Genomic DNA, 26,842 nt, shown 5'->3' on the forward strand with positions numbered 1-26,842 from the left:
GTTATCACTACTATGTCTTTTGGCTTCTCTTTCTCTGTGGGGTGAAGTTTGATCTTTACAAAGGAAGAGGAAGTAGGCTTTATTTTTTTCTAATTTTTGTTCATTAGTTTTATAACCTTGCAAATGTCACTCGACTTCCTGTACTTATAGATTAAGCTATAAAAAGGCACGTTGATATCTATTTCCTTTTATTTGCAGAACATTAACACTGTCAAATATTTTACATTCTTTGACCTCAACAGAACTTTTTCTAATAACTATACTGTTCAATTGTGAACTTAATATTGGAATACACTATTCCTTTCCAAATACTTAAAAGTTAAGTACAAAAATACTTAAACCATATACTGCTTGATTCCATGTATTTGTATTTTAAAAGAGATTTTGTGGATGGTAAAATACTTCTCTTGAGGTTTCATATTCTAAATTTGATGTGAACAAAATATACTCCAATATTCATTCATATGAAACTAGTTTCGGCTTTTGAGTTAATTATATATTTTTAATTTCACAAGAAAAAAATTTAGTTAGTCAATGGCTCCTTATTTTCAACATTATTTCTCAGTCCTCCCCTACTTGTCTTCAGAGGAGGAACAGAAAGTACTCGAGGGCTTTTTGGATATTTGGGTATTAGTGTTAACAGGGAAATACTGCAGATTGTCTAACCCACTTCCTAAAATAAACCTCTGAAATCTCAAGCTCCACCCCTACCCCCCAACCTGACTTTGTCTGCTAAGCTCTGTCATTGTAGAAAACAGGACAGACTTGTTCTATGAGAAGTGCCATCTCATTTATATTGTCAGTTGTGAGTTGGTCCTCAAAGAAAACCTCCATATAGACTCAAAACCATCCACATGTCCTTCTGCTTGCACTAAAGGTACAAGTACTTGAAAACTGTAAAACCATCTTACCCTTTCACCAGACCAAATGTCTAGCAAATGAGGACAGGATTCAGGACAACAGAGAAATGAATCTCTTCACCTGAGGTCTTATGTATTGGAAAAGCATGAGGTCTCTGAATCTTGTCTCAGGTTCTTACAAATTTGGAGGCCTTTCACTTCACTTCTCTGAATATTGGTTTGCTCATTTAAAAAAAATTGAGAGTAATATCTATTTCATAAAATTGTTATATGGATTAGATTGATGTGACATGGCTGGCTATAAAAATTCTCATCTTCAAGTCAACTATCTATATTATAAAAAGCCACTGGCCCTAATGCCATAACAACCAAAGACCTGCTCGGGTGGGCGGGGCTTCGAGCACAGTGAGGTGCACATGGGTGGGTGGGGTCGTGAGATTTTGTGTGCTGGGCTTCTAATAGATTATAATAGGTAATTCTGGTTCTACTATCAAAGCTAGAACGTTAGTCCAAATTTGTCACAAAAAATTACGAAAACAATAGTATTTGTATGACATGCCATAGTTGACAAAGCATATTCATTTACAAAATATTTTCACTTATACATATTCAGATAGTAAGGGTATTTTTGCTATTCAGATATTCTGGGGAAGTTTTGATTAAGAAACATTAAGCACCCACGTGCCAGCATCTTGGCAAACTGACATCCATTAATTATTTGCCACATCTACATTGGACATATATACAAGATGTGTTAGTGCAGCAATTCTCAAACATCTGGGCTCGGGAGCCTTTTACATTCTTACAAATTATTGAGGACCCCAAAGAATTTTTGTACATGTGGAGTATATATATTGATACTTATTAGAAATTAAAACTGAGGAAGTTTAAAAATATTATTTATTAAAAATAACAAAGCCATTATACATCAACATAAATAACACATTTTTTATGAAAATTAACCATATCTTGCAAAACAAAAAGAAATTAGTTTGAAGAGTGGTACTGTTTTACATTTTTGCAAATCCCTTTAATGTTTGGCTTAAAATTAGCTGAAATTATTTATATGTTTCTGCATTCAATCTGTTGCACTTATCACACTTCATGTAGTCTCTGGAAAACTCTACTATATGCTCATGAGAGAATGAGAATCAAAAAAATTTAAAAATAGTCTTTGTGTTGAAATTAATTTTGACTTCACAGATCCCCTTGCTTCTCAGAGACCTCCTTCAAGGGTTTCCCATTCCACACATTATCCACTGTGCTGGTGCCTAGTACCCAGTTATGACTCAAGAAATATTTGCTGAATGAAATAATGAATACCAGACCCTGTGCTAGGTACTGGGGACCCACAGCTGAACAAGATAAGAGTGCCTGCTCTTAAGTAGCTTAGACTTCCATGAAAGAGACAAGTATGCAAAAAACTGTGCTACCGTAGCAGTAAATACGATACTATGGGAGTGGGGTGGTAAGAGGGTATCTTGCCCAATCTTGGTGTTGGGGTCCATCCCCAACAGGCCCAGGGGTTCCCATAGGTGTGGACGAAGTCGGCAAAGAATGAAGGACACGGAGGCAGCATTCAGTTGATCATCATAGCCAGGTTCTCCAGCCAGGTTCTCTCTCTTTTTTTTTTTCATAATAAAAATTTATTCTTACACAAATCTAGTGTTTGAACAGAAAAAGAAAGCCCCACTGTCGCCTAGAAAGAGGACTTGAAGCAGCAAGTGGGAAGCGGGGTGGCTCCGGGATATCAGGTGTGTGGTTACTGGCTCTGCTCAATGTATGTGGAGATGTCAATTTCTTCAGGAAGCTCTGCCACATTGACTTCAAACCTATCCTGAACATCATTGAGGATTTTGGCATCATTCTCATTAGATACAAAAGTGATAGCCAGGCCTTTGGTGCCAAAGCGACCGGCACGGGCCACCCGGTGGAGATAGGTGTCCGAGTCCTCAGGCATGTCATAATTGAAGACGATGTTGACTCGCTCAATGTCCATCCCTCGGCCAAACAGATTGGTGGCCACCAGGATCCGCCGCTGAAAGTCCTTGAACTGCTGATAGCGTGATAGGCGCTCCTCCTGGGCCATGGCCCTGTGGATGGCGATGGCTGGGAAGTTCTGTTCCACGAGCAGCTGGGCCAGGGCCATGCAGCGCTGCACCGACTTCACAAAGATCACCACCTGGTTAAACTCTAGCACGTCCAGGAGGTCGAAGAGTTTACGGTTCTTTTCGCTGTCTTTGAGCTTGACATAGTACTGCTGCAGCCCATGCAGCGTGAGCTTGGTCTCGTCATCTACAAACACCTCCAAGGGATCTTGCATGAACTTCCTGCAGACGAGCCGGATCTCCTTACTCAGGGTGGCACTGAACATCATGCACTGCTTCTCGTGTGGCGTCAGGCGAAAGATCTCCTGTACATCCCGCCGCAGGTCCAGCTGCTCCAGCATCTTGTCACACTCATCCAGCACGAAGTGCTTCACGTTTCTCAGGTTGAGGCTCCTGTTCCGCACGAGTGCCAAGATGCGGCCTGGAGTCCCCACCACGACGTGGGGATAGTCCTTCTTCAGCACCTCTTCGTCCTTCTTGATGGAAAGACCCCCGAAGAACACGGACACCTTGACACTGGGCATGTACTTGGAGAAGCGCTCATACTCCTTGCTGATCTGAAAGGCCAGCTCCTGAGTGTGGCACATGACTAGGACGGTCACCTGTCCATTGACGGGCTCGATCTGCTGTAGGGTGGCCAGCACGAAGACTGCAGTCTTGCCCATTCCAGACTTGGCCTGGCACAGGACATCCATGCCCAGGATGGCTTGGGGAATACACTCGTGCTGAACCTCAGATGGATGCTCAAAGCCACAGTCCACTATGGCCCTCAGGAGCTCAGGCTTCAGCAGAAAGTCCCGGAAGCCAGAGCTGTGGATGGAAACGTAGGACCCCTTGACATCTTTCTTGGGGGGTACTGGGGTGCTCTCTGTAGGAGCCTGGGGCTCTTCATCTTCCTCATAATCCAGAAGCTCGTTTTCCACATCCTGTTCCGCCATAATACTAGTTCCCCGTTCACCTCCGCGCGCTCCAAGAGTCGACCCACCACGATGCCCATCCCGTGCCCTGACACGAGCTAGAGCACTTCCTGCCTCCTGCGTTGGACTGAGCACCAGATTCTCTCTTTATTGTCCTGTTACATCTGTATTTATACCAGTTGATTTTAATCCTATCCATTGTATTCCAAAGGTTAGGGCGTTTGTTAATCTAGTTCTGTTGAGTTTAATCCTATCCATTGTATTCCAAAGGTTAGGGCGTTTGTTAATCTAGTTCTGTTGAGTTTAATCCTGTCTAGGTTAATCTCTGTTCCATTATAAGGGCTATTCCAAGGTCACTGCTCTACTGATAAGCTACAAAGAAGTGACTGAAGGAGATTATCCTACCCAGTAAAGGTTATGTCCTCCCTTCCCTGAGACTGCCCTGTGTTGGTGGGTCTCCAGGGGTATAGGCTTTGGTGCTTTCCCTGGTGGGCAGACCCCTGGGGATGTGGGCCCAACAAGTCCCAAATTTATTGCCAATAGTCTTAGTCCAAGTTCTTCATAAGTAGTACATGGTATTTCTGTAACACTAGGGGGTTTCACTGATTTATTCTCTTCCTTAGTCCTGTTAATCCCTAACTTCAGGGAAAAAATCCTCACCTGGGGAAACAACCTTTCTTGGGGAGGTGGTCTTGTTTAAAACACATAGCGCTAAGAGGGGGAGCAAACATTTTTTAAAATATATTTTATTGATATTTTACAGAGAGGAAGGGAGAGAGATAGGGAGTTAGAAACATCGATGAGAGAGAAACATCTATCAGCTGCCTCCTGCACATCTCCTACTGGGGATGTGTCCGCAACCAGGTACATGACCTTGACCGGAATCGAACCTGGGACCTTTCAATCTGCAGGCTGACGCTCTATCCACTGAGCCAAACCGGTTTCGGCGGGAGCAAACATATTAAGAACAGTATGCCACATATGCCAGGTCCCTTGAAACATATGCTGTGCAGATGTTTCTTCCCTGCAGCGACTGTGTCAAGCAGCAAGGATGGACCGGCTTCCGGCATCTTGGGAGATCAAGGAAGGCTCTAAGAGAAAATGATGGCTGAGCTGAGACTTAAAGGAGAAAGCCAGGTAAGGAATGCTAGTGTAAAAAAAGAGTGAAGGCGGGGGGTGGGGGGGGGGTGGTAACAAGGCTTGCTAGAGTTTTTATAGAGAGCAAGGCATGGCAGGTTGGCCAGAAATAAGAATATGGATCATGTAAATTTCCTGAGAGAAAGTCTGAAGACTTTAAGTACATACATAAAGTTTAGGAAGGTCTCTCTGGGTACAATGTGAAGAATGAGTTGGGATAAAACTGGACAGAAAGGCCACTGTAGAGAGGTGAGGCCGGAGATATTGGCCTAGCTAGAACAGGAGTAGTGGAGATGGAGAGAAATGAAGAGTTTAGACATCTCTGAGAAGGAGACATTGACGGGACTTTCCCATGGCTGTCAATGGTGAGAGGGAGGGGCTGAGTATTTCTGGCTGAGGCCACTGGGTTGATGATGATACCATTTAGAGATTGAGAACAAAGAAACAAGTAAAATGAGGATTTAATTTGGGATACATTGTTTTGAGATACATTGGAACTTGGGGATGTATATCTTGAAGGCAGTCAGGTATGCAGATTTGTAGTAAGAAAAGAGAACTAGAAATTTTTATTTAGGAGTCATTAGCATAATCACCGAATCCATGGCAGTGAATGTGATCATCAAAGGAGAGTATAAAAGGTGAGATAGGAATAAACTGACTAGGACACAACTCTGAGGTACATGGGCATGTAAGGGACAGGCAGAAGATGGGCATCCTGGAAGTTAAAATACCGTGCTATAAAGAAGCCAGAGGAAAACTAGCAAAGTGTGGTTTCACAAATCAAGGGGCTGTCAACGCAGCAGGCCTTGATCACCAGTATCAAATGCTGCCAAGAGGTCAAGTGAAATAAGAAAGAGGGTCCACTGGATTGAACAAACAGGTTATTAGGGACTTTATTTAGAATCTCAGTGGAGTGGCAGGGGCAGAACCGAGACGCATTGAATAAATAATCCATTGAATGAAGCTCTTGGGTGGACAGGAGGCAACAGAATCCAGAGGACAGACATGAGCAGATCAAATACAGAGAACATGCAGAAATCCGTGCCTTGGACAAGGTAGATACCTGATGCCCTGCAATGTTGGGCAGGGTGGGCATGGGGGCAGGCAGGCTGATGAAGATGGAGACAGGAGGTTGCTGGCATTCCTCTCTGAAGGGTTCTTTCTGCTGAGAAGAAACGAGGGAGCAAATGAGGACTTTGGAAATATACCAAGATGCAAACCAAGCTGTTTCCTTAGATAAAATGTCCTTTATTAGAAAAAAGAAATCGGAAACATTTCAAGTATACAGAGCAGTATAGAAAATAATTACAATTTAACACCCCATGTATCCTCCACCTGGCTCTAAGCTTTTGCCACATTTTCTGCAGATTATTTTTGGGACAAAATAAAGCATTACAGATGCTAGGGAGCCCTCCCTATTACATTCCCTTCCCTTCCTCTCCATGAGTAAATCACTATTCTGAATTTGGTGTCCCATCACTTCCTTATGTGATTTCCGGTTCTTAAACTTTTGTATACCATATATGTCTTTTTGCAACCTGATTCCTTCCCTCCCCTCTCAATATTATGTTAATGGATTCTGTTTAAATGAACACTAGCATCTTTGGCTCATTAGTGTACATTTAGTATTCCATGTATGTCCATTTGTCCAACAAACGTAACTTATACATCTACTCTCCCACAATGGACATTTAAATTGTCTCACTAATATAAGCAATGCTGCTATGAACATCCTTATGCCGGTTCATGAATATTTATATATATATATAGTATAAGTTTATATTTATTTATTCCTATGTAAGTCCTAACATGCAGCTTAATAGGAAAGATAACCCATGTGCATGAATTATACAGGCCATTCATTCGTCTTCCAGAAGGGCCCAGAAGCCGATGGATGAGTGACGCTCTCCCTGGAAAGCGTTTGGAGGCGGCTCCAAGGGCCACACACTGTCAGCCCTGGATGCCTCGTTCACGGTCACCCCGTGGCCTCACGTGCGCCCATTCATTCTCTCAACTCGAGTGCGCGCCCCCGGCGGCCGGACCCGGGCCCAGGGCGGGCCTAACGCGGAGGGTCCGCGGGGGCAGCCGCGCAGCCGACCCCTGGGCTGTGCCAGGCCCCCAAAGTGACAGCGCCCGGGGGGCGGGGGGCGTCCAGGGCCTAATCTCACTTGCGACCCCGCGCAGGAGGCTGAGGCGGCGGGGTGGACGGGGCACGGACGCTTGCCTCCAACTGTCTCTCCCCTCCACTCGCCACGCCGCCAGGTCAGTAGCTGGAAGCCCGGGCGCGGACCAGGCCCCCGCCCCGAGCGCCGCTCCCCAGCCGGGCCTCCCCCGGTGGCGCCTCTCCGCCTTACGCCAAATCCGTAAGGAGGCGCCGAGGCCAACCGGGCGGCGCCCGCCTCCCAAGCTCTGACGTCAGATCGCGCGGGGCGGCCCTCGCGGCGGCCATGTTTAGTGAGGGCAACCCCACCCTCGCGCCCCACCGGCCTTCCCCTCACACCTTCCTCAGGCTCTTCACCGACGAACGGGAGGGTTTAACCTTAGAGGCAGTGTTGAAGAAGCCTGCTGACGCCTGCCTGCACGTGGCCCCGGCGGTGCCCAACCCCGCCAACTTAAACATGGCGGCCGCCCCCGAGCGGCAAACGAGCGCGGACGCCAATGAAGTCATGCTCACCATGGAGCAGGGAGGCGAGGCCGGGAAGGGGAAATCTCGCGAGATCTCAGCGGCCGCCGCGCGGCCCGGAAGCCTCTCGGAGGGGGCGGGGGCGGGAGGCGTGCGCGAGCCGGAGGAGGAGTCCGGGTGCTGCGAGCTGCGCAAGCCGGGCAGCGACGCCGGGCGGCTGCGCCGCGGAACTGGCGTAGGCGGCCTTGGAGAATCGCGGGCTGCGCCGCTCCCCGGCTGGTCGCGGAGGGGGAGGGGATGTCGGTCAGTGCGAGATCCGCTGCTGCTGAGGAGAGGAGCGTCAACAGCAGCACCATGGGTGAGTCTCAGCTCCGGGCCGCCCGGCGCGGGTCGGCGGCTCCGGGCGCGGGGGGCCGCTGCGGCCGCGGACCCGGCCGGGGGAACGCCCTGAGGCCAGGCGGGGGCGGTGGCGAGAGGAGGTGGGGTGGGGGCCACGGCGGGCCCGGGGCGCGGCGGCGGCGGGCCCGGGGGGAGGGGAGGCGGCGGCGGTGACAGTTTGAATTGAAGGCGAGGGGAGCCGAGGCGGCGGCGTTTCCTGTGCCGCGGCGGGCGGGCCCGGGAGCGGGGAGACGGGAGCCGCGGCCTCCGGCGCCGCGGCCGGAGCAGCCCGCGGGGGTCGTCTGTGCCCGGCCCGCCGGCTTCCGCGGCCCGGCTTCCCCGGGCGGCCGGCCGCAGCCCCGCGGGAGCTCCCCTCGCGGGAGCGGCCCGGCCCGGCGCGGAGGTGGGGGGTGTGGGCCGGCCCGGCGGGCGCGGGCGGGAGGAGGAAGGATGCGCTGGGCTGCGGCCGCGGGGAGGCGGCTGCAGCGCTGCCCCTGCCGCCGCTCGGGCTTCCTTCCCCCCGGCGCGGCCCGAAGGCCGGGGGATGGCGGGCGAGGCTTGAGGACCGGGACTAAGGAGCCCGCTTTGGGCTTAATTTGTAAGAAAAAAAGGGAAAGAACGTCGGGGAAGGGCGCCCTCCCGAGGAGTGGAAGCGGGTGGGAAGGGTCGCGGGGAGGGGAGGGACCCCTCATTTCTGAAAGTGTGCAGTGTTCTCGGTGACTCTGTACCGAGCCCTTTCGTTTCCTCCGCTCCCCCCGCGCGTCGGAGAGAGCGAGGCCGTTTCATTCACATTTTCCACTGCCGCGCTCCCTGGCGGGCCGGGCGGTGGGCAGCCGGCGGCGAGTGTCCGGACGCGCGCCCCTCGCTGCGGGACGGGGTGGGAGCACCCTGTTTCCCACCGGGGTTTTCCCCGCGCGAGGCAGGAACCGTGGCACCCAGGTGCCTGCTCCGTGACCGCCATAACGTCGTTGCGAGTTCATTGTCAGAGTTCAGCCCTAAGGTTTCTTTTGGTCTATTTTGGTAAAAGGGGAAGGGTGCCGAGTGCCCCTGAAAATCTAAATGAACGGGCAGTCTGGATTCAGAACATGTTACTTGTTTTACACATTGACAGACACGCAGGTGACGCATGTGGTCCGCACCTCCGTCCCCCACCCCAACCCCCAGCTTATGAGCAAGTTGGGGAGGAAACGTTTTAGGCGTTAAATGCACAGATAGCGTTGACATGAAATTTATGGAAGCCCGCTAGACGGAAGGCCGGTGCCTTCGGATATAAACGGCTCCAAAGCTGGTTGCTGCTGCCTGGATCCCTTGTGCCTCCAAATAGCCGGGACGGGGCGAAGGAGGCGGCAGGAAACGGTCCCTCACCCACCCAGCTGTCGGGTGGGGCTGGAGGAGGGCGCGGGCAGCGGGAAGTGAGCGTGGACGCGGCAGGGGTGGGCTGTCTGGTCACTTCGCGTCAGTCTGTGGGGACAACACGATGGAGCCTGGTTCTCTCTCTTTTCCCTCCTTTTTATTGAGAAGCCAGGTTCTTTCAGTAAAGTTATTAAAAATGTCACCTGTGCGGTTAGGTTTACAGAACTGAAGTTCATAACTGATTCTAGAACTTCATTTTGTGTTTGTCAAGTAGATTTTAATTTACAGAAAGGATATATATACACACACACACATATACATATATATATATACACACACACACACATATATATTTGTTATTTAGTTAAGAGTTTTTGGTTTCTGGTTTTCTCTTGCAGATAAGGTATTCAATAGTGTAACTACATGAAAGGTAGTGTTATCAATAGATTATGTTTCAGAAGTTTGTTATAAAATTGGTTGTTTAGATTTATGGATTTTCCCATAGAAATAATCTTAAATAAGTCCATGCCAGAACTTCTGAGCTAGTTTGAGATAAGGTTGGATCCTGACAGATCTTAAAGCAATTGTAGAGGGTTGACTACAACATAGGTGACTCCCCTCACTCACCCCCCCCCCCCAAAAAAAACACAAACAAAAAAAAACAGCTTGGGGAGGAGGAAGAGTTAGATCTGTGGTTTCCAAGGTCTCATGCATGGGGGTGGTCAGATGACAGGACCAGTCAGTGAAGACCGTGGTAGAGCTCTTGGTTTCAGACTTCTTATAATTCGATGGTACACATATTCACAATGGCTATGCTCTACTCTGGGTTTTGCCAATAGAGTATTGTTACCTACTGAATTACAGTGGAGAACCACGTTTCACATTTTGAGCTAATAAGCCATGTTCAATTTTGATTAGAGATTGAAACATTTTATTTTAACATTTATGCATTTTACTAAATTTTAAGACAAAACTTTTGATATGTTCACTGTACTAAATTTGAATTGTAAATGATTTGAGATTAATTACACAATGAAAGTGATGTAGAAAAAAATGTGTTTTGCAGAGTAGAATTTTAAGGTAGCATGACTATAGGTTAGGCCTGTCCGATGAGAGCATACTGCTAAATGTAGACTGTTGGTCTCTACAACAGTGTTTTGCAGACTGCAAGTTGAGACCTATTAGTTGGTCTTGAAATCAATTTTGTGGATTTCTCCTAATGCTTTTTAAAAAGTAGGAGAGAGCCCTATCGGGTTTGGCTCTGGATAGAGCGTCACCCAAAGGGTCCCAGGTTTGATTACAGTCAAGGGCATGTACCTGGGTTGCAGGCTCCTCCCCGGCCCTGGTTGGGGCTCTTGCAGGAGGCAACCAATCGATGTGTTGATCTCACATTGATATTTCTTTCTGTCTTTCCCGCTCTTCCACTCTTTCTAAAAATCAGTGGGAAAAATATCCTCGGGTGAGGATTAACAACAAAAAGGTAAGAAAGAAATAGAAAATAGCAGTACATTAGTATAAATTTCGGGAGAATTAAATTCTGTTATATAAGTATTGTTTGTGATATTTCTTTTTTTATTAAGAATTATGGTAAAAATTTGTAAAAACACTCTGGGGGATATATAGTTGGATGTGCAGTATGTGCAAGGGGTTGGAAGTCTTGGTGTGAGGAGGAAAGCTTTAAATGATATTAAGTCCATGTGGCTTTTTCTTACCCAGATTCGTTTGTGTGTGGATAGAGAGAGCTGAGGCTACTGCTTGAGAGGAGCTCATCTCAAAGCCAGATGGAGTTGGGTGGTAGCCACTGCAGCATTGTAGGAAGTGGAGAAGAGAGGTCTTTCTTAACCATCTAGTGACTAGACTAGACACAGTTTGCCAATGGTCGGCAAACTGCGGCTCGGCAAACTGCGGCTCGCGAGACACATTTGGCTCTTTGGCCTCTTGAGTGTGGCTGTTCCACAAAATACCGACTCTTCCACAAAATACCGACTTCTGCGAATGGGCCACGAAGTTTCAATCGCACTGTACGTGCGCGCCCCCACGTGGTATTTTGTGGAAGAGCCACACTCAAGGGGCCGAAGAGCCGCATGTGGCTCGTGAGCCGCGGTTTGCCGAACACGGATCTAGTCCATAATTCTTCTTCCTAGAACTCCAGCCACTTAATACTTAGTATTTTTCAAACTTGGGAATCAGAATCACCTAGGTAGCTTTTGTGTGTCTGTACATTCATCACTTAATTAGTGGACCTTTGTGAAACATGGTCAGTAATTATTGAACATACAACATTATAGTACTAGGTCAGTATTTTCCAAAGTATAATTGATGAACCTCACACAGGAGGGTCGGTCAGTCAGGGCCTCTTACATAAGTGCCCTATATAGGTGTACCATTTTTACTCTTTTAACATCGTATTTTTACTTACTTTCCTATGTTTAGATACACAAATACTATTGTGTTAAAATCACCTACAGTATTCAGTACGGTAACATGCTGTACAGGTGTATTACCTAGGAGATGGGCTAAACCATATAGCCTAGGTGTGTAGTAGGCTATATATCATTTAGATTTGTATAAGTGCACGGCAGAATTGCTTACCTCATTTCTCAGAACATACCCCATTGTTAAGTTGTACGTAACTATATACGGATAGGCTGTGATTTGTTTAACATGTCCCCTTCTGATAGATACTTATTCTCAACTAGAGGCCCAATGCATGAAATTCGTGCACTGGTAGGGTCCCTAGCTGCTGCTGGCTGCTAGCCTGGTACTCCCTCCCTTCCCCCGGCCGGCCCTACCCCCTGGTCAAACTCCCAGATAACTCTTTTATTATTATTTCGCAGAGTTTTTGAACTCTTTGACACAAGATACTATAATTAAAGTAGTAGTGTTGATGATATTGTAACTAGCTTAGGATCTCAACACTCACATTCACTCATTTAACAAATTTGTATCTTGTGCCTGCTGTGTGTCAGGCACCGGGGAAAGTGAGTTAAATGCTGTGTCAGAAATAGAAGGCCTGGTGATTGATTAAGAGCTTAGATTTTGGAGTTAGGCCTGGATTCACATCCCTAAAACTTAACTGAACCTTGGAAAGATAACAGAATTTTTTCTTGTTTCCTTCTTTGTAAAAAAAAAAAGTAGGGCCCTGACTGGTTTGGCTCAGTGGATAGAGCATCGGCCTGCGGACTGAAGGGTCCCAGGTTCGATTCCAGTCAAGGGCATGTACCTTGGTTGCGGGCACATGTAGGGAGTGTGCAGGAGGCAGCTGATCAATGTTTCTCTCTCATCGATGTTTCTAACTCTCTATCCCTTACCCTTCTTCTCTGTAAAAAATCAAAATATATTTTAAAAAAAGTAGGACTCCAAAGTTATTGGAAAATTAAATGAGATAATACATGGCAAGTTCTTAGCCTGGCTTATAACAAGCACTCAGATCTTAGCTTTAAAAAGGGTATTAGACTATTTGGCAATTAGCTACTTTTCTGTCTCCATTGTAAGTTTCTTAAACTCTCAAGGACTGTTTTGTTCACTTTAATATTTACTTACTAAATCATTTGTGATATGATTTAAAGGTATGTATATAGTGGGAGTAGTAGGAGAAGGATACCTTTTCCAAAATGGAAAAGATGAATCTTAAAGTTGGGTATAAGTTATTAGGTAGAGGAAAATTTTCACACTTATTCTAAGCTGTGAAATCATAGTGGTGTAGGTTATGAGATCTTGTGTGGTATGTTGAGGATTTTAAAAAAATCTTTATTAAAGGATTTTAAAAGACGAGGGGTAACGATGAGCAACATGATGATAATTCCAGTAGGGAAGATAGAGTACAAGGTGTGGCCAATGAAATAAGGAAGGTTAACGCAGCTGTCCTAGAACTAAAAAGTGATGAAGGACATCAGTAGGGTGTTAGCAAAGGACATGGGGTATAGGGATGTTGTGAGATATGTCGTGTGTGAGGAGATGTAGGTGGTAGATAATGAACCCAGAAATGTTGGAGCTTTCTGGATGAAACTGGCCAGCTGAGGAAGGGTGTGGATGGGAGATTTACTTAAAAAAATAAAAGAGTATCAATTCTTGAGATAGGTGATTTAAAACATGAAATTGATCCCTGGCCAGTGTGCTCAGTGGTTAGAGTGTTGGCCCATGCATGGGTTCGATTTCTGGTCAAGGGCGTGTACCTGCATATTCGCATATTTGGCGCGTGTGGGAGGCTACTGTATCGATTTGTCTCTCTCCATCAATATTTCTCTCTCCCCAACTCCCTCCCTCCCATTCTCTCTAAAAATCAAAGGAAAAAAATATCCTCCAATGAAGATGAACAAAAACTAACAACAACAAAAACACACATGAAATTGCGAGGCTAGGGAGATAGCTAAGTAGGCATGTCTGGTAGTCTCAGGATTAGGAGAAATCTTGGATGGAAAATAAACATTTTAAGATTATTATAAATTTATTCATTTGTGCTTTGAATTTTTATGTTTAGTAATTGAATCTGACATATTGAACAAAAGCTATACTGGTAGTTTGGTCAGTACATTTTTTTTTTTTTTTGGTTAATATTTGTGCTTTGGTGAGCAGAATTGAAGGAAATTGGAATACAGTGATTTGTGTGAAACTCATGCATTCTTCAAAGTTAGATCAGAAGTCACCACTTTCTTGAGTAATACTAAAATGTTTACTTAAAATTTCTGCTGGTATATTTCACAGCAGCAGCTGTTTAAGGGTCATGCAGGTGTTTCTTTACACAATGACATTTTGTATCCTTATGTATTCAAATTGTTCATTCAGATTGTAATTCAAGTTCTTTCTTTTTGAGGAATATTTTGGTACAGTTTTAGAGAATCTGTAAATACTTTCAGTGAAATCATTATTTGTTAAGAGGAGGCAAACTCTTTATAGTACTTTTATTCTAGTGCTTTCTGTTTATACTGTTATTTAAATGACCAGGGTACCACTTCATTTGTTAGCATTCTGGGATGTGAGGTGTTCTAAACAGGGAAACACTTTTCAGTAACTAATATACTGCCAACCACCAACATTTTAAACTATTTTTAATTTTAAAAAGTTTCATATATATGTATATATATATTTAGTTCCTTTTATGATTAATTTAAACAAATTAACCAGAAGGAATAAAAACCATTAAGTTATTTCAGTCGCTAAAAGTTAATTTGTGTTCTTTTTTAATTACTTAAAATTTTTTCATGGCTGTAATTAGAGGTATATTAGTGGTTAGTGGTTCTTAACCTTGGTCAGGCATTGGAAACACTTCTAATGCTTAATGCTTGGAGGCTCATTAATTCACAGGTATGAGGTGGGGGTTCAAAAAGTGTGCATATATCAGTATTTTAGTTAATTATGATGAGCCATCAGGATTGATAACCTCTGACATGAATTACATATTATGTGGTATTTGTAAAAGTACTCTGTAAACTCTTACATTTTATACAAAACCAAGATATTATTCACTTAATATTTAATGTGGTTTTTGGTGTATTAACTTATATGAATTAAACATATGTATTAAATATATACATGGTGTTCCAATGTTGATACCCTAATTTGCCTAGCCATTTTTTATTTGTAGTTTCAATATTTTAGAATTTTAAGAATTATTTTAAAGAGTATCTTCAAGCAAACCTCTTCTGCTCTCCCTAGTTATTTTCCTAGTTTAGTACATTAAACTTGTTTTAATTTCTGTTTCTTATATTACAGGAGAGAGATTTGTTATGTATAAACTGATTAGTTCCATATTTTCAGTAGAATATACTGAACTTCCTAAAATCAATATCAGGAATATTTTGTTTTATGCTGTGACTTATATAGTATAGAACTATTAAATAATGCAATATGATAGTCATTTTTGCTTTTTTAAACTATATGTACATTGCTTTTCACTTTTTTCTGTTCTGTGGATATATTTATCTTCTTCTGTCCCTGGAGTTTGTAACTATACAGTTTGCTGTTACAAATCTTTGTGTTTTACTTGCTCAGCTTTTATTTCCTGGTTCATTTCTGTATTGAAGGTCTGCTACTTGTTAAGCAGTGAGTTAGATATCCATTTCTGTTTTCCAGTTGTATTCTGTATAGTTGATATGCTGGGTGAAAATGAAATAAAGTAGAAGTGATTAATATTTTATGGAGTATAAAATAATGTGCAAATAGAAAACCAAAATATGTACTCATTGTATAATTTGCAAAGACCATGCTAGTACATACATGCTTAGAGGACAAATTGTAGTCTTCTATTTTTTACTAGAGGCCCAGTGCACAAATTCATGCATGAATTCATGGGTGGGGTCCCTTGGCCTGGCTGGTGATCGGGCCATCTTGCCCAGTCTCAATCAGGGCCGATGGGGGCCAGCCGGCCAGAGAGGGACCGTGGGAAGGCTCCAGGGCGTGTCCAGCCCTCTCACCCAGTCCTGATCAGCCAGACCCCAGCAGCAAGCTAACCTACCAGTTGGAGCATCTGCCCCCTGGTGGTCAGTGCACATTATAGCGACTGGTCGAGCAGTTGACTGGCATATTGTACTTTTATTATATAGGCTATTTATTGATTTATCGTGAGAGAGAAATAGGTTGTTCCACTTATTTTCTTATCATCTTTTTAAAAATAATTATTTAATGTTGAAAGTATTACATATGTCCCCTCCCCCGTTGAGCCCTTCCAACCCTCCTCACCCCATCTAGGCCTTTAGCACCCTATTGTCTGTGACCATGGATTATGCATATTGTTCCACTTATTTATGAATTCATTGGTTGGTTCTTGTATGTGCCCTGACCAGGAATTGAACCTGCAACCTTGGCATATCAGGGATGATGCTCTAACCAACTGAGCTACACAGCCAGGAACTTGTCTTTTAGTTTTCTCGTTGCTGGAAAGGGTGAATCTAGTAGTTAACATATCTCTAGCTTAAGTTTGGAAACTTGAGAACTTGGCAGAAAGGATGGAACTAGTGATCCTAGATAGAAATATACACAGTTCTGTTTTGGATTTTATAATAGAATATAAAAGTTGGTCTCATACAGAACAACTAGGAGTTACATTTTGAGAGGAGGGTTCATTCAGCTGTGAGCCATAAAGATAAAACTAGAATGACTTAGCTGGCAAGCAGACTCACCAAAAGTAGTTAAGTTTGTGTTTGACCATGGTGCTGTGCTGTTAGAAAGATAATTATATAGATATTGTTTCTTTGTTTTCTTTTTTAATCCTCATTGGAGGATACTTTTTCCATTGATTTCTAGAAAGTGGAAGGGAGGGAGAAGGGGTAGAGAGAGAGAGAGAGAGAGAGAGAGAGAGACATCAATGTGAAAGAGACACATCGATTGGTTGCCTTCCACATGTGCCCCCATCCTTGACCTTGAATTGAATCTGAGACTCTTTAATCCATAGGTGGACGCTCTAACCACTGATCACCCCAGCGAGGGCCTTTTTTTTTTTTTTTTTTAAATTTTGGAGCTAGTTTAGACTTGCTTAAAAATTGCAACCCCTATCTTTATGAAAGTTAAGTATTTTGATCAACATGGAGGAAATGAAGAAGTAATACCATAAACTTGCAAATATGCCATGTTGTATGAAATCAGTGTTATATGGAATAAACTGGCCTGGAATAAGGGAATAAGAGGAATTTTATGCTTGATGGAAACTTTTATTTGAATCTGTGTTAGATGATTTGAAGGGTGAGTGTTCTATATCTAGCTACTCATTAGTGCATTCCATTTAACAAATTAGAATCTAACCAAGATGAACAAAGGACTGTCTTTCCTATTGAGTAGTTTCCTCATTGGTCTCATTGCTTCCAGTCTCTTCCCACTTCATTTAATAAGTCTTTATAAGATTATTGTACCCCAAATACTACTAATATAATTGGCCAATTATAGAACTTTAAATATTTTTCTGTTTATAGTATAGGCTTCTAAAGATTCTTATTAAAAATACTGTTTTCTCGGCCCTATCAGCAAGATTCTACTTGTCACCCAGCCTGCGTGGCTCAGTGGTTGAGTGTCAACCTATGAACCAGGAAAAGATTTTACTCTGTTTCTAGGCTGAGGCCCAGGTAACTTTTTTATAAAGCTCCTCAGTTACTTTTGATTACAACCAGGATTGGGAATCACTTATCTGCAAAGAATAGAGACCTTAATAATTGCACATTGTACTTCACTCTTTGTGAAGTGGTAAATATTTCATTTATGTATACTAGTATACATACATATGTATATGTGTGAAAATATATGTATATCTTACAATAACCTCATAAAGACATTATCCCAATCTAAGGCTCAGAAAGGTTATGTAATTTACTCACCAGAGCATAGCTCTGAGTTAGAGCAGATACTGGTATTCATATTTCTTATTAAAATATACTACTGGATTCGTCCACCTGGCCTGCGGGGATCGCACCAAAACCGGAAGCCGGACATCCCCTGAGGGATGTAGCAGTGTGCCAAGCAGCAGGCGGCAAGGGAGGAGCCAGAACTGGGGCCAGGCGCCATGCCACTTGCACTCATCCTGGCCCGCTGCGCCTGCTGCCGTCACTCGGTAGTACTGCTGCAGAGTCGAGAGAGGCTCCTCCATCACAGCTGCGCTCACCAGCCGTGAGCCTGGCTTCTGGCTGAGCGGTGCTCCCCCTGTGGGAGCGCACTGACCACCAGGGGGCAGCTTCTACGTTGAGTGTCTGCCCCCTGGTGGTCAGTGCATGTCATAGCGACTGGTTGTTCTGCTGTTTGGTCAATTTGCATATTAGCCTTTTATTATATAGGATAGTTTTTAAAAATCCCTCTCTGAGTCTTTTGTAGAGATTTGGTCTTTCCATTACCTTTAACAATATTTGTGGCAGTGGGTTATATGCTTCTAACCATCGTTACTTCCCTGTGAACTTTGTTTTGTACATATCCCTGCTGAAACCAAGAAGTGCATATCTTGTGATCTTAAAATTACAGATCAGAATACATCTATCTTTTGTCTCGTTCTACTTGCTATAAGTCTGTTAATGAGATCTAGAGTTAAATTACCTTTTAGGGTAGCTATTGATTTATGGAGCATAGCTTTAGCTAAGATGTTCCTGCTTTTTCCTTTCATGCTGCTATTGGTTTAACTTCTTCACTTTTTGTTGTTGTGGTAACTAGAGCAACTTGTTGATTGAATGGCTGAAAATGTGCTTTCACCTTCTTTTGTAGTCTGATCTTAACTGAAAGTTTGTCTTTCAAATTCTGGTTTGGGTTGGGGAAAAAGGTAATGGTTTAGATCCACATATTTCTATGTTAAAACTTAATTTGGATTCTGAGTGTGTCATATAAAGTTTTTGTTACCTTTCTCAGTTTTTTTTTAAGACTTTCTTTTTTTTTAATATATTTTATTGATTTTTTACAGAGAGGATGGGAGAGAGATAGTTAGAAACATCAATGAGAGAGAAACATTGATCAGCTGCCTCCTGCACACTCCCTACTGGGGATGTGCCCACAACCAAGGTACATGCCCTTGACCAGAATCGAACCTGGGACCCTTCAGTCCGAAGGCCGACGCTCTATCCACTGAACCAAACCGGTTAGGGCCCTTTCTCAGTTTTTATCATCTGCCAGTTTGACAGGCCTATCTTTCATGTTTTTTATCAAAAGTATTGAATGATGTTATCTGGATTTAAGTAAGATGGATCCTGGTGGTGTATAATTCTGTTGAATTTGGCATACAACTAACCAGCTATTGATCAATCTTATTTTATAATTTTTCAGTCTTTCTGTACCTTGCTTGTCAGAATTACCTTCTACAATTTTTCTTGAGATCTTGTCAGAATTACTCTTTTTTCCTTTGCAGTCCAATGCAGCGGTTGCCACCTGTGGTTTGCGGACCACTTGTGGTCTGTGATATCCGAAAGGTTGGTGACCTCTGGTCTGATGAACTTGTCAGAAATGGAAAATAAAGAACACCTGATTTGTCTATTAAAAAACAACAACATACTGTGGTGAACATGACTTCATTTTCTTTCTCTGATTTTTTTTTTTACTAGAAATGCTTCAGATTCCGTAATAATAACCTGGAAAACAGAAAATATTATAAAACTGAATTACCCCAAATCCACTTAGCAAAATACAACCAGTGTTAAAATTTGAATATATTTTCTTTCCAGTTTTTTTTTTTTTTTTTTGTAAACTTCTCTTAAAAGCAGTAAGTGGCCCAGCTGGTGTGGCTCAGTGGTTGAGCATCGACCTATGAACCAGGAGGTCACAGGTTCGATTTCCAGTCAGGGCACATGCCTGGGTTGTTGGCTCTATCTCCAGTAGGGGGGGGGTGGTGCAGGCGGCAGCCAATCCAATGATTCTCTCTTATCATTGATGTTTCTCCCTTCCTCTCTGAAATCAATAAATCTATAATAATAAAAGCATAATACGCGAATTAGACCAGACATCCTTCTGGATGACCTTCCAGATAAGTCAGGGCTGCGAGGGAAGCCTGAGTCCCGAGGGCCAGAGGGAAGCCGGTGCTGACAGCCGGGGAAAGGAAGGCCTACTCTTGCATGAATTTCATGCATCGGGCCTGTAGTATATATATACTAGAAGCCTGTTGCATGAAAAGATTCGTGCAATAGGCCTTCCCTTCCCCTGGCTGCCGGCACCGGTTTTCCTCCGGCACCTGGGACCCAGGCCTTCATTCAGGCCAGAGCCGTCTTCAGTATTCGCTGCTTCGGCCGGCCAGAGCCACCTTCAGTCTTTGTTCCGCTGCTTCGTGCCTACGTATGCAAATTAACCACCATCTAAAAACAATTTCTATCAAAAAGGCATTATATTGTTTATATTTCTCATGAATAATTTTCCTTCTAAAAATATGTCTTAAGGGAAAAATATAAATTCTGTTTCTGTTATGCTACATTTAAAAAATTGGGCCCTAACCGGTTTGGCTCAGTGGCTAGAGCGTCGGCCTGTGGACTGAAGGGTCCCGGGTTCAATTCCGGTCAAGGGCATGCGCCTTGGTTGTGGGAACATCCCCAGGAGTGGGTGTGCAAGAAGCAGCTGATCGATGTTTCTCTCTCATCGATGTTTCTAACTCTCTATCCCTCTCCCTTCCTCTCTGTAAAAAAATCAATAAAATATATCTTAAAAAAAATTGGATTCTTTTGTAAGGAAGAGCTGTTCTGTCTTATGTATTTATTCATTCATTCATTCACTCATTCAGTTACTTGTTAATACTGGTATAGGGAAACGAATATAAATTTTATCAAATTGTCCTGGATTTGACCATTGAGAGCTATTTCAGTTGGCTCCTATTCTTTCTTTCAACATGCTCCTTCAGTTTTGGGGGGGGTACTTCTTTACTTTCTGATTCATCTTGTGTTTTCCTTTCCTAAGCCCTGGGATCAGTCATTTCTCCAAGGAGTCTAAGTTCCTTTTATTTGAGAATAGTATTTAGAATGCAAGGTCTGAGCACTAGAAGTGGTCATTGCTCTTGGGGTGTCATTGCTTCTAGGTGTCTTTAGCAGATCTAGGAAACTACATAATTATATATTCACACCTATATTAATTTCGATGTATCTAAGTGTGTCTAAACACTATATATGTATATGTTTATTAATGTAAAGTCATTAATTCATACTAATACACCAATTTCAGTCCACTAACACAAGGTTCAATCTAGTCTTTTTCTTTACCTTATTTGTAACTCCTTTCTCCAACAGTGAAAAAAACCTGGCGTCCATCACAATTTACATATTTATTCAATTCTGGTATACACATAAATGTAGTTTCAGAATTGGTGTTATTATTTACTTACTAGGGCAGTGATGGCGAACCTTTTGAGCTTGGTGTGTCAGCATTTTGAAAAACCCTAACTTAACTCTGGTACTGTGTCACATGCAGAAATTTTTTGATATTTGCCACCATAGTAAAACAAAGACTTATATTTTTGATATTTATTTTATATATTTAAATGCCATTTAACAAAGAAAAATCAACCAAAAAAATGAGTTCGCGTGTCAGAGGTGACACACGTGTCATAAGTTCCCCATCACTGTACTAGGGTATAGTATTTGTATATACTTTTTTGTCTTTAGTCTTATACAAAGTACTGTTTCAAAGTTATGTTTTTTTCTTCCCCACTCTAAGTGTGATAATGTTACTGATTTGAAGTACAGTTAGCTTCATTTGTTATTTCTTTTCTGGTTCATTTTGTGTTCTCATATCCTGGCTGGCTTAGGTTACTTTTTATTGGAATGTGTGAAACATTACTGTGGTATTAATAGTCAACTCTATAAAAACAGTATATCCACAAATGTCCCTCAGACCTTACATCTCTTTTTACTCTATTCTGGTTCCCCCTTTCTATCACTGTTCCACCTATCCATATGGACAATCAATCTCATTAGTTTCTGATTTAGTTTTTAGTTTCTCCCTAGATTTTTACATAAATAAGAAAACTGTAAGAAAGGAGACAGAAAAACTATAAGTGAAAGGTAGCGTACAGGTCTTGTTTTCTTATCTTCTGTGTAGTTGCTTTATCCCTTTTTGAAAATGAGATATTGAAGTCCAGTTCTTGTTGAATTGTCTTATTTCTACCTTCCATGTTGTTAGTCTTTGCTTTGTGTATTTTTGGGCTCTGTTGTTAGGGGCATATTTGTTTATAACCGTTATACCTTCTTGATAAATACTCTTTTTAATCAACATAAAACATTTTTTGTCTATGGTAACAATCTTTGTCTTAAAGTCAGTATTGTAGCCACTTTAACTCTCTTTTTGTTACTTTTCCTAAACTTTTTCTTTCAAGCTCATTGTGTCTGATTCTAAAAGTGTTTCTTGTGGGCACCATACAGTTGAGTCATGGTTTTTAAAACTCCATTCAGCCAGTCTTTGCCTTTTGGTTGGAATGTTTAATCCTGTTACATTTAATCTAAGTACACTGAAAGGTAAGATTTACATCTGTCAAGTTCTGAAGCTTCATTTCACTTATAGTTCTTTTCAACTTGAGAATTTTTGTTTGGTTCTTTTTAATAATTTCTCTCTCTTTATTGATGTTCTGTATTGGCAAACATTGTTCTCATGCTTTCCATTAGTTTTTCTTTTTTTTTTTCTTTTTTTAACACCTTTAAGTTTACCTAATGTCTGGGCTTTTTGGGGGTAGTTTTCATTGATGGCTTTTCCCCCCTCTATATGGGCCGTGCATTCATGGAGAGGGTTTTTGGTTTTGTCTTGTTGCATTTCTCATAATTTTTTCTTGAATGCTGAACTTTTAAGTAATATAGTATGGCAACTGGGGTCAGAATCTTCCTGTCTCCCATTCCATAGGGTTTATTGTTGCTTTTTGTTGTTTGTTTATCAACTTTTGGGGAACTAATTCTGTAAAGTCTGTTTTCTTTGATGTGTGTTGTCATTGAAGTCTCTGATTATCTTAGTGGTTTTGTTATCTTGTGGGATCTTTCAGGGAACCACCAGACATGTCAAATAATGATAGTTCTTTGGGAATGAAGCTTTGAAGGAGCATGTTTTGCCTCCTCCAGTTGTGAACAGCTGCTGATTTTTGCCATTATTGCATGTTGTTGGTTTTCAAGGCTACTGTGGTGCTGGGGAGGGGAGATGAGAATGGACAAGTTAAAATGCAAAAGGAGCTGCTGTTTTTGCTGAGATTCAGTCCTTTTTATTGAATAAGCACTCTTTGGATTGCTGCAAGCCTTTTGTTAATTTCCAGGGTTCTGGAGATGTAAAGATGGGAGTAGTTGAAGATTTTTAAGTAGATCCTACTAGGAATCTATCTCAATTTTCCTCAAATTCTGGTTTTGTTGGGTTTCCAGTTTATTACAACACCCTGTGATCAATTTTGTTGTTACTGAAAAGTATATTTAGCAGTTTCTAAAACAAGTGCTCTTTTCAATCCTTCCATAATACTATCTATATGCTTATGATTCCCAAATATATGTTTACAGCACCAACTAACCCTAGAATTTCTAGATTCTTCTATTGCTTGCTGGACATCTCTCCTTGAATATATAATGGACACCTCAAACTTAGCATGTTCAAAGATGTTTTCTATTTTGGCAACTTTGGCTCCCACCTTTCCAGCCTTTTCCTTCTCTTTGTTGCCTCTTTCCCTAAGAGATATCACTAGCCATGGAGTTGTTCAAGCTCAAAGCCTAGGAGTTTTCTTTGGTCTATTTTTCCTTCACCAGTCAACTCCAGTCCATTAGCAATGTCCTGACAGTTCTACCTTCAAAACATTCTGAATCCTTCTGATCTTAATCTACACCTTAATCTACACCATCTAAAGTTAGTGTACCCTTTCTTTCTTGGACTATTGCAGTAGGCTCCTTACTAGTTTCCTTATTTTCACTCTTTCTCTAAGCAGTGAGAGCTATCTTTAAAACACAAATCAGGTCAGGTCACTCTCCTGTGTGAAACCCTCCAGTGGCTTCCCATCATACCTAAAATAGCATCCGCATTTCTTTTGTCTGATCCCACATGACCTGGCCCCTGACTGCCTCCCTGACCTCATTTTCTATCACTTATCCCCTGGTCCACTACTTCACATCATTACAGTTCATGTACCTTCTTTTTGTTCCTGGAAGTAAAAGTTCATCCCCGCTTTTAGGGCCTGCCACTTTGCCTAGAATACTTCTCTTTTCTTACTTTAGTCCTCAAATTATACCATATGCCAAAGACTTCTAGGAGATGAGGATAAAGCAAGGAATAAGACACAGGGGGCAGACTCTGAGGCGGTTTTGTTATGTTTTTTTTGTCTGGTGGGTTTCTTGAATATGCAAACTATAATATTTTCTCTGAAACTTCTTCAACTCTCCCAGATGGCCCTTTTTTAAATTTTTGATGCCACAATTTATATAATTCATTAACCTCTACCTTGATGGAGCTTACAGTCTAGTTGGAGGTGGGTTGGGGCAGAGATGGCAATAAACAAGATGAGCACAATGTATGTTAGATGGTGGTAAGGGCTAAAGATAAAATCATAAAACAGCGAAGTTCTGAGGTGATGAGTGGGAGTGTAATTTTAGATAAGGTGGTCAGGGTGGGCCTTGCTGTGAAGATGACATGTGAAGGGTTAGCATTATTATCATTGTTTCAGGTTGTAATATAACTCACAGATTCATGTCAGTATAGAATAAAAATGTACACTTTTCACAGACATTTTGTCCAAGGGCAGTCTGTTTTCTTTGTGCTTCATTAGTTGTCTTTCAGTTTTCACAGCTCACATTTACTTCATTTTTCCATTTGTATTTGCTTTCCATCTTTAGCTTCCTTCCCTTTCATGTATCCATCCATGAGCCTGCATTTCTTCCAATTCTGAATTTTAGTTTAGGTAATTAATAAAACCCGAAACACAGTACTGTGTAAATATTTTACCTAAAACACTTTGTCTTTATCTGATCTGGGCTGTCTTAATCCAGTGACTGACAAAGCAAAATTGACATTTTTTTCTTACTGGTATTTAAACTTGGTTCCTATATAGCTTCCAGAAACTGTATGCTTGACAGCTTTCCCACCATTTCTCATAACACTTCAGGTGCAGGGTATATAAAAGGTAGGAGGTTTTTTGTTCTGTATTTCATCAAGAGAGCTGCTGAAAATGAACTCAACTCACTGGGCCTTGTATCCCTCAAAAAAAAAAAAGTCTTATTGACATGTGTAGAGAAAAGTCTGCCTTTAATTTATTTGTAATTTACCTGTGATTTGTTGAATTACATTTAAGTAACTTTTATTTTTTTCCCTATCTTTTGCTATGTTCCAATGGATTTCCTCTCCTGTTTGGACTAAATGTGTCATGTACAATTCTTGGAATTCTTCATTTACTGTTCCTCTGTGGATCTGTTCTGTTGGAATCTGGAACACTGGATGATGGAAATGTGTTCTTTACAAAGTAGCTGTGAGTATACTTGATAATTTATACAGACTTTTTTCAGTCTAAATTAACTTAAATTTAACTTACAGTTGGATGAAATATAAGCCAAGGAAGCCTTAATTTAATACATAGTTGTAGCTCTACACATGTAGGCTCTCAGATATTTTATTTTAAAATAATATATTCTGATCATTATCCTAATTATATTTAAAATTAGGTTTTCAACTTAATTGGCTTTTTTTGTTTCAACATTTGGCTTAAAAATTAGTTTATGTGAATGAAAAAAGGGTAAAAGGTTATGGTTGGAATATTTAACTACATATGTGATACTAGTGAAGAGTGCAGACTGTTGTTAAATCCAAATGTGTTAGATTAATGCTTTAATCTCATATGAGGTTTTTTAAATGAGAATTTAAATGTTACAAAAACTTTTAAAAGAAATGAGTACCTCTTCGGAATATTTTGCAATTATATTTTAATGATGAATAAGACCTACCTCTTAAGTAAAATTAACTAATAAGACTCTACTCAGATGGCCTGAACTATGGACAGTTTTTCTCACCAATGGGTAAGTTAAAAAAATCAGACTTATTCACTACACCAATTTAGAAGTAAGTTTCTTTGAATTACTCATGCAACTATTATATTGAGGCCATCAAAAAAACATAAAAATTATAAAACTGAATTATAATTTAAAACCAGGATAAATCTGATTTCCCTGATAATGAAGGCAGCAGGATCATGTGAAAACTTGAAGTGACATAATTGGATTTGGTATAATAGCATGAAAGATACTGTTTATTGATTAACACTGGTCATGAGAGCCTTCAAAAATTTGTGGAGAAATTGCTTTAAACTCAACTTTTTTTTTTTTAAACTCATACATGTGGTAATTAGTATGAACAAATGGGATAATTAGAAGAGTTCTTAATATAATTTTAAGGGATTTTATATTGTGAATAATCCTTTGTTGTTTCTTTTTAAGTTGATTGGTCAGAATCTTATTGTGAATAACTCACTATAAAGTGAAATCTTTCCTTGGAGGCAGGTTTTTTGAAATTTTTATTTTATTTCCTTGGATTTTTATAATTGGCCACTATATTGTCATTTAACTCATGCTTAATTCATTTTGTCCATTGCTGCAGTTAAGCAATACTTTTATTGATACCATTAGAAGCCTGTTTTATTTGCCATGAATAATAGTTTGTATCATTTTCAAAAATAGGTTAGTGAAGGGAATTTGAAATGTGTGACAAAAGAGTTTGTTGATAAATGAATAACTTGGCCCTTTTTTCTTTTCTCAGCAACAGAAGAACCTTGAAGGCTATGTGGGATTTGCAAATCTACCAAATCAAGTATACAGGAAATCAGTGAAGAGAGGGTTTGAATTCACACTTATGGTTGTGGGTAAGATATGATTTCTCCCTAAAATTGAATTTTGATCTAAATATTAAACTATTAATCAACTCTGAATGAATTTAAGAAAACAATATTCCAAAAAACTACAGGGACCCAGTGTTATATTTTCTCTTATTATGTGACTACATTTTAAAATTGAGCTTGGTATAATAGGATTTATATGTTTCCTTGTCTCCTTATAGTTTCCAAAACTAAAAGTTCACAAGCAGTGGGGTGGAGGT

General features: G+C 41.5%; 2 protein-coding genes across 5 annotated transcripts in view; one reads left to right on the forward strand and one right to left on the reverse strand.

The window, feature by feature from the left end:
* Window positions 1–2,474: 2,474 nt before the first annotated feature.
* LOC132211180 (ATP-dependent RNA helicase DDX39A-like) lies at window positions 2,475–3,982 on the reverse strand. The gene has a single exon (XM_059655848.1). The coding sequence runs from the start codon at window positions 3,904–3,906 to the stop codon at window positions 2,623–2,625; it is 1,284 nt and encodes a 427-aa protein (XP_059511831.1). The 5' UTR covers window positions 3,907–3,982; the 3' UTR covers window positions 2,475–2,622.
* A 3,976-nt stretch (window positions 3,983–7,958) lies between these two features.
* Window positions 7,959–26,842, forward strand: part of SEPTIN7 (septin 7) — a 59,358-nt gene continuing 40,474 nt past the window's right edge. Inside the window, exons 1-2 of one of the 4 annotated variants that reach the window (XM_059655846.1) lie at window positions 7,959–8,009; window positions 26,511–26,609. In XM_059655846.1, coding sequence (XP_059511829.1) covers window positions 26,600–26,609 — 10 coding nt within the window. In that variant the 5' untranslated portion in view covers window positions 7,959–8,009; window positions 26,511–26,599. Of the gene's footprint in view, window positions 8,010–8,111; window positions 8,130–25,432; window positions 25,771–26,506; window positions 26,610–26,842 lie in introns of those variants that run through there. The other 3 variants (XM_059655847.1, XM_059655844.1, XM_059655845.1) reach the window with 3 other exon arrangements.

This window comes from Myotis daubentonii, chromosome 10, assembly GCF_963259705.1.
Source record: "Myotis daubentonii chromosome 10, mMyoDau2.1, whole genome shotgun sequence".
NCBI lineage: Eukaryota > Metazoa > Chordata > Mammalia > Chiroptera > Vespertilionidae > Myotis > Myotis daubentonii.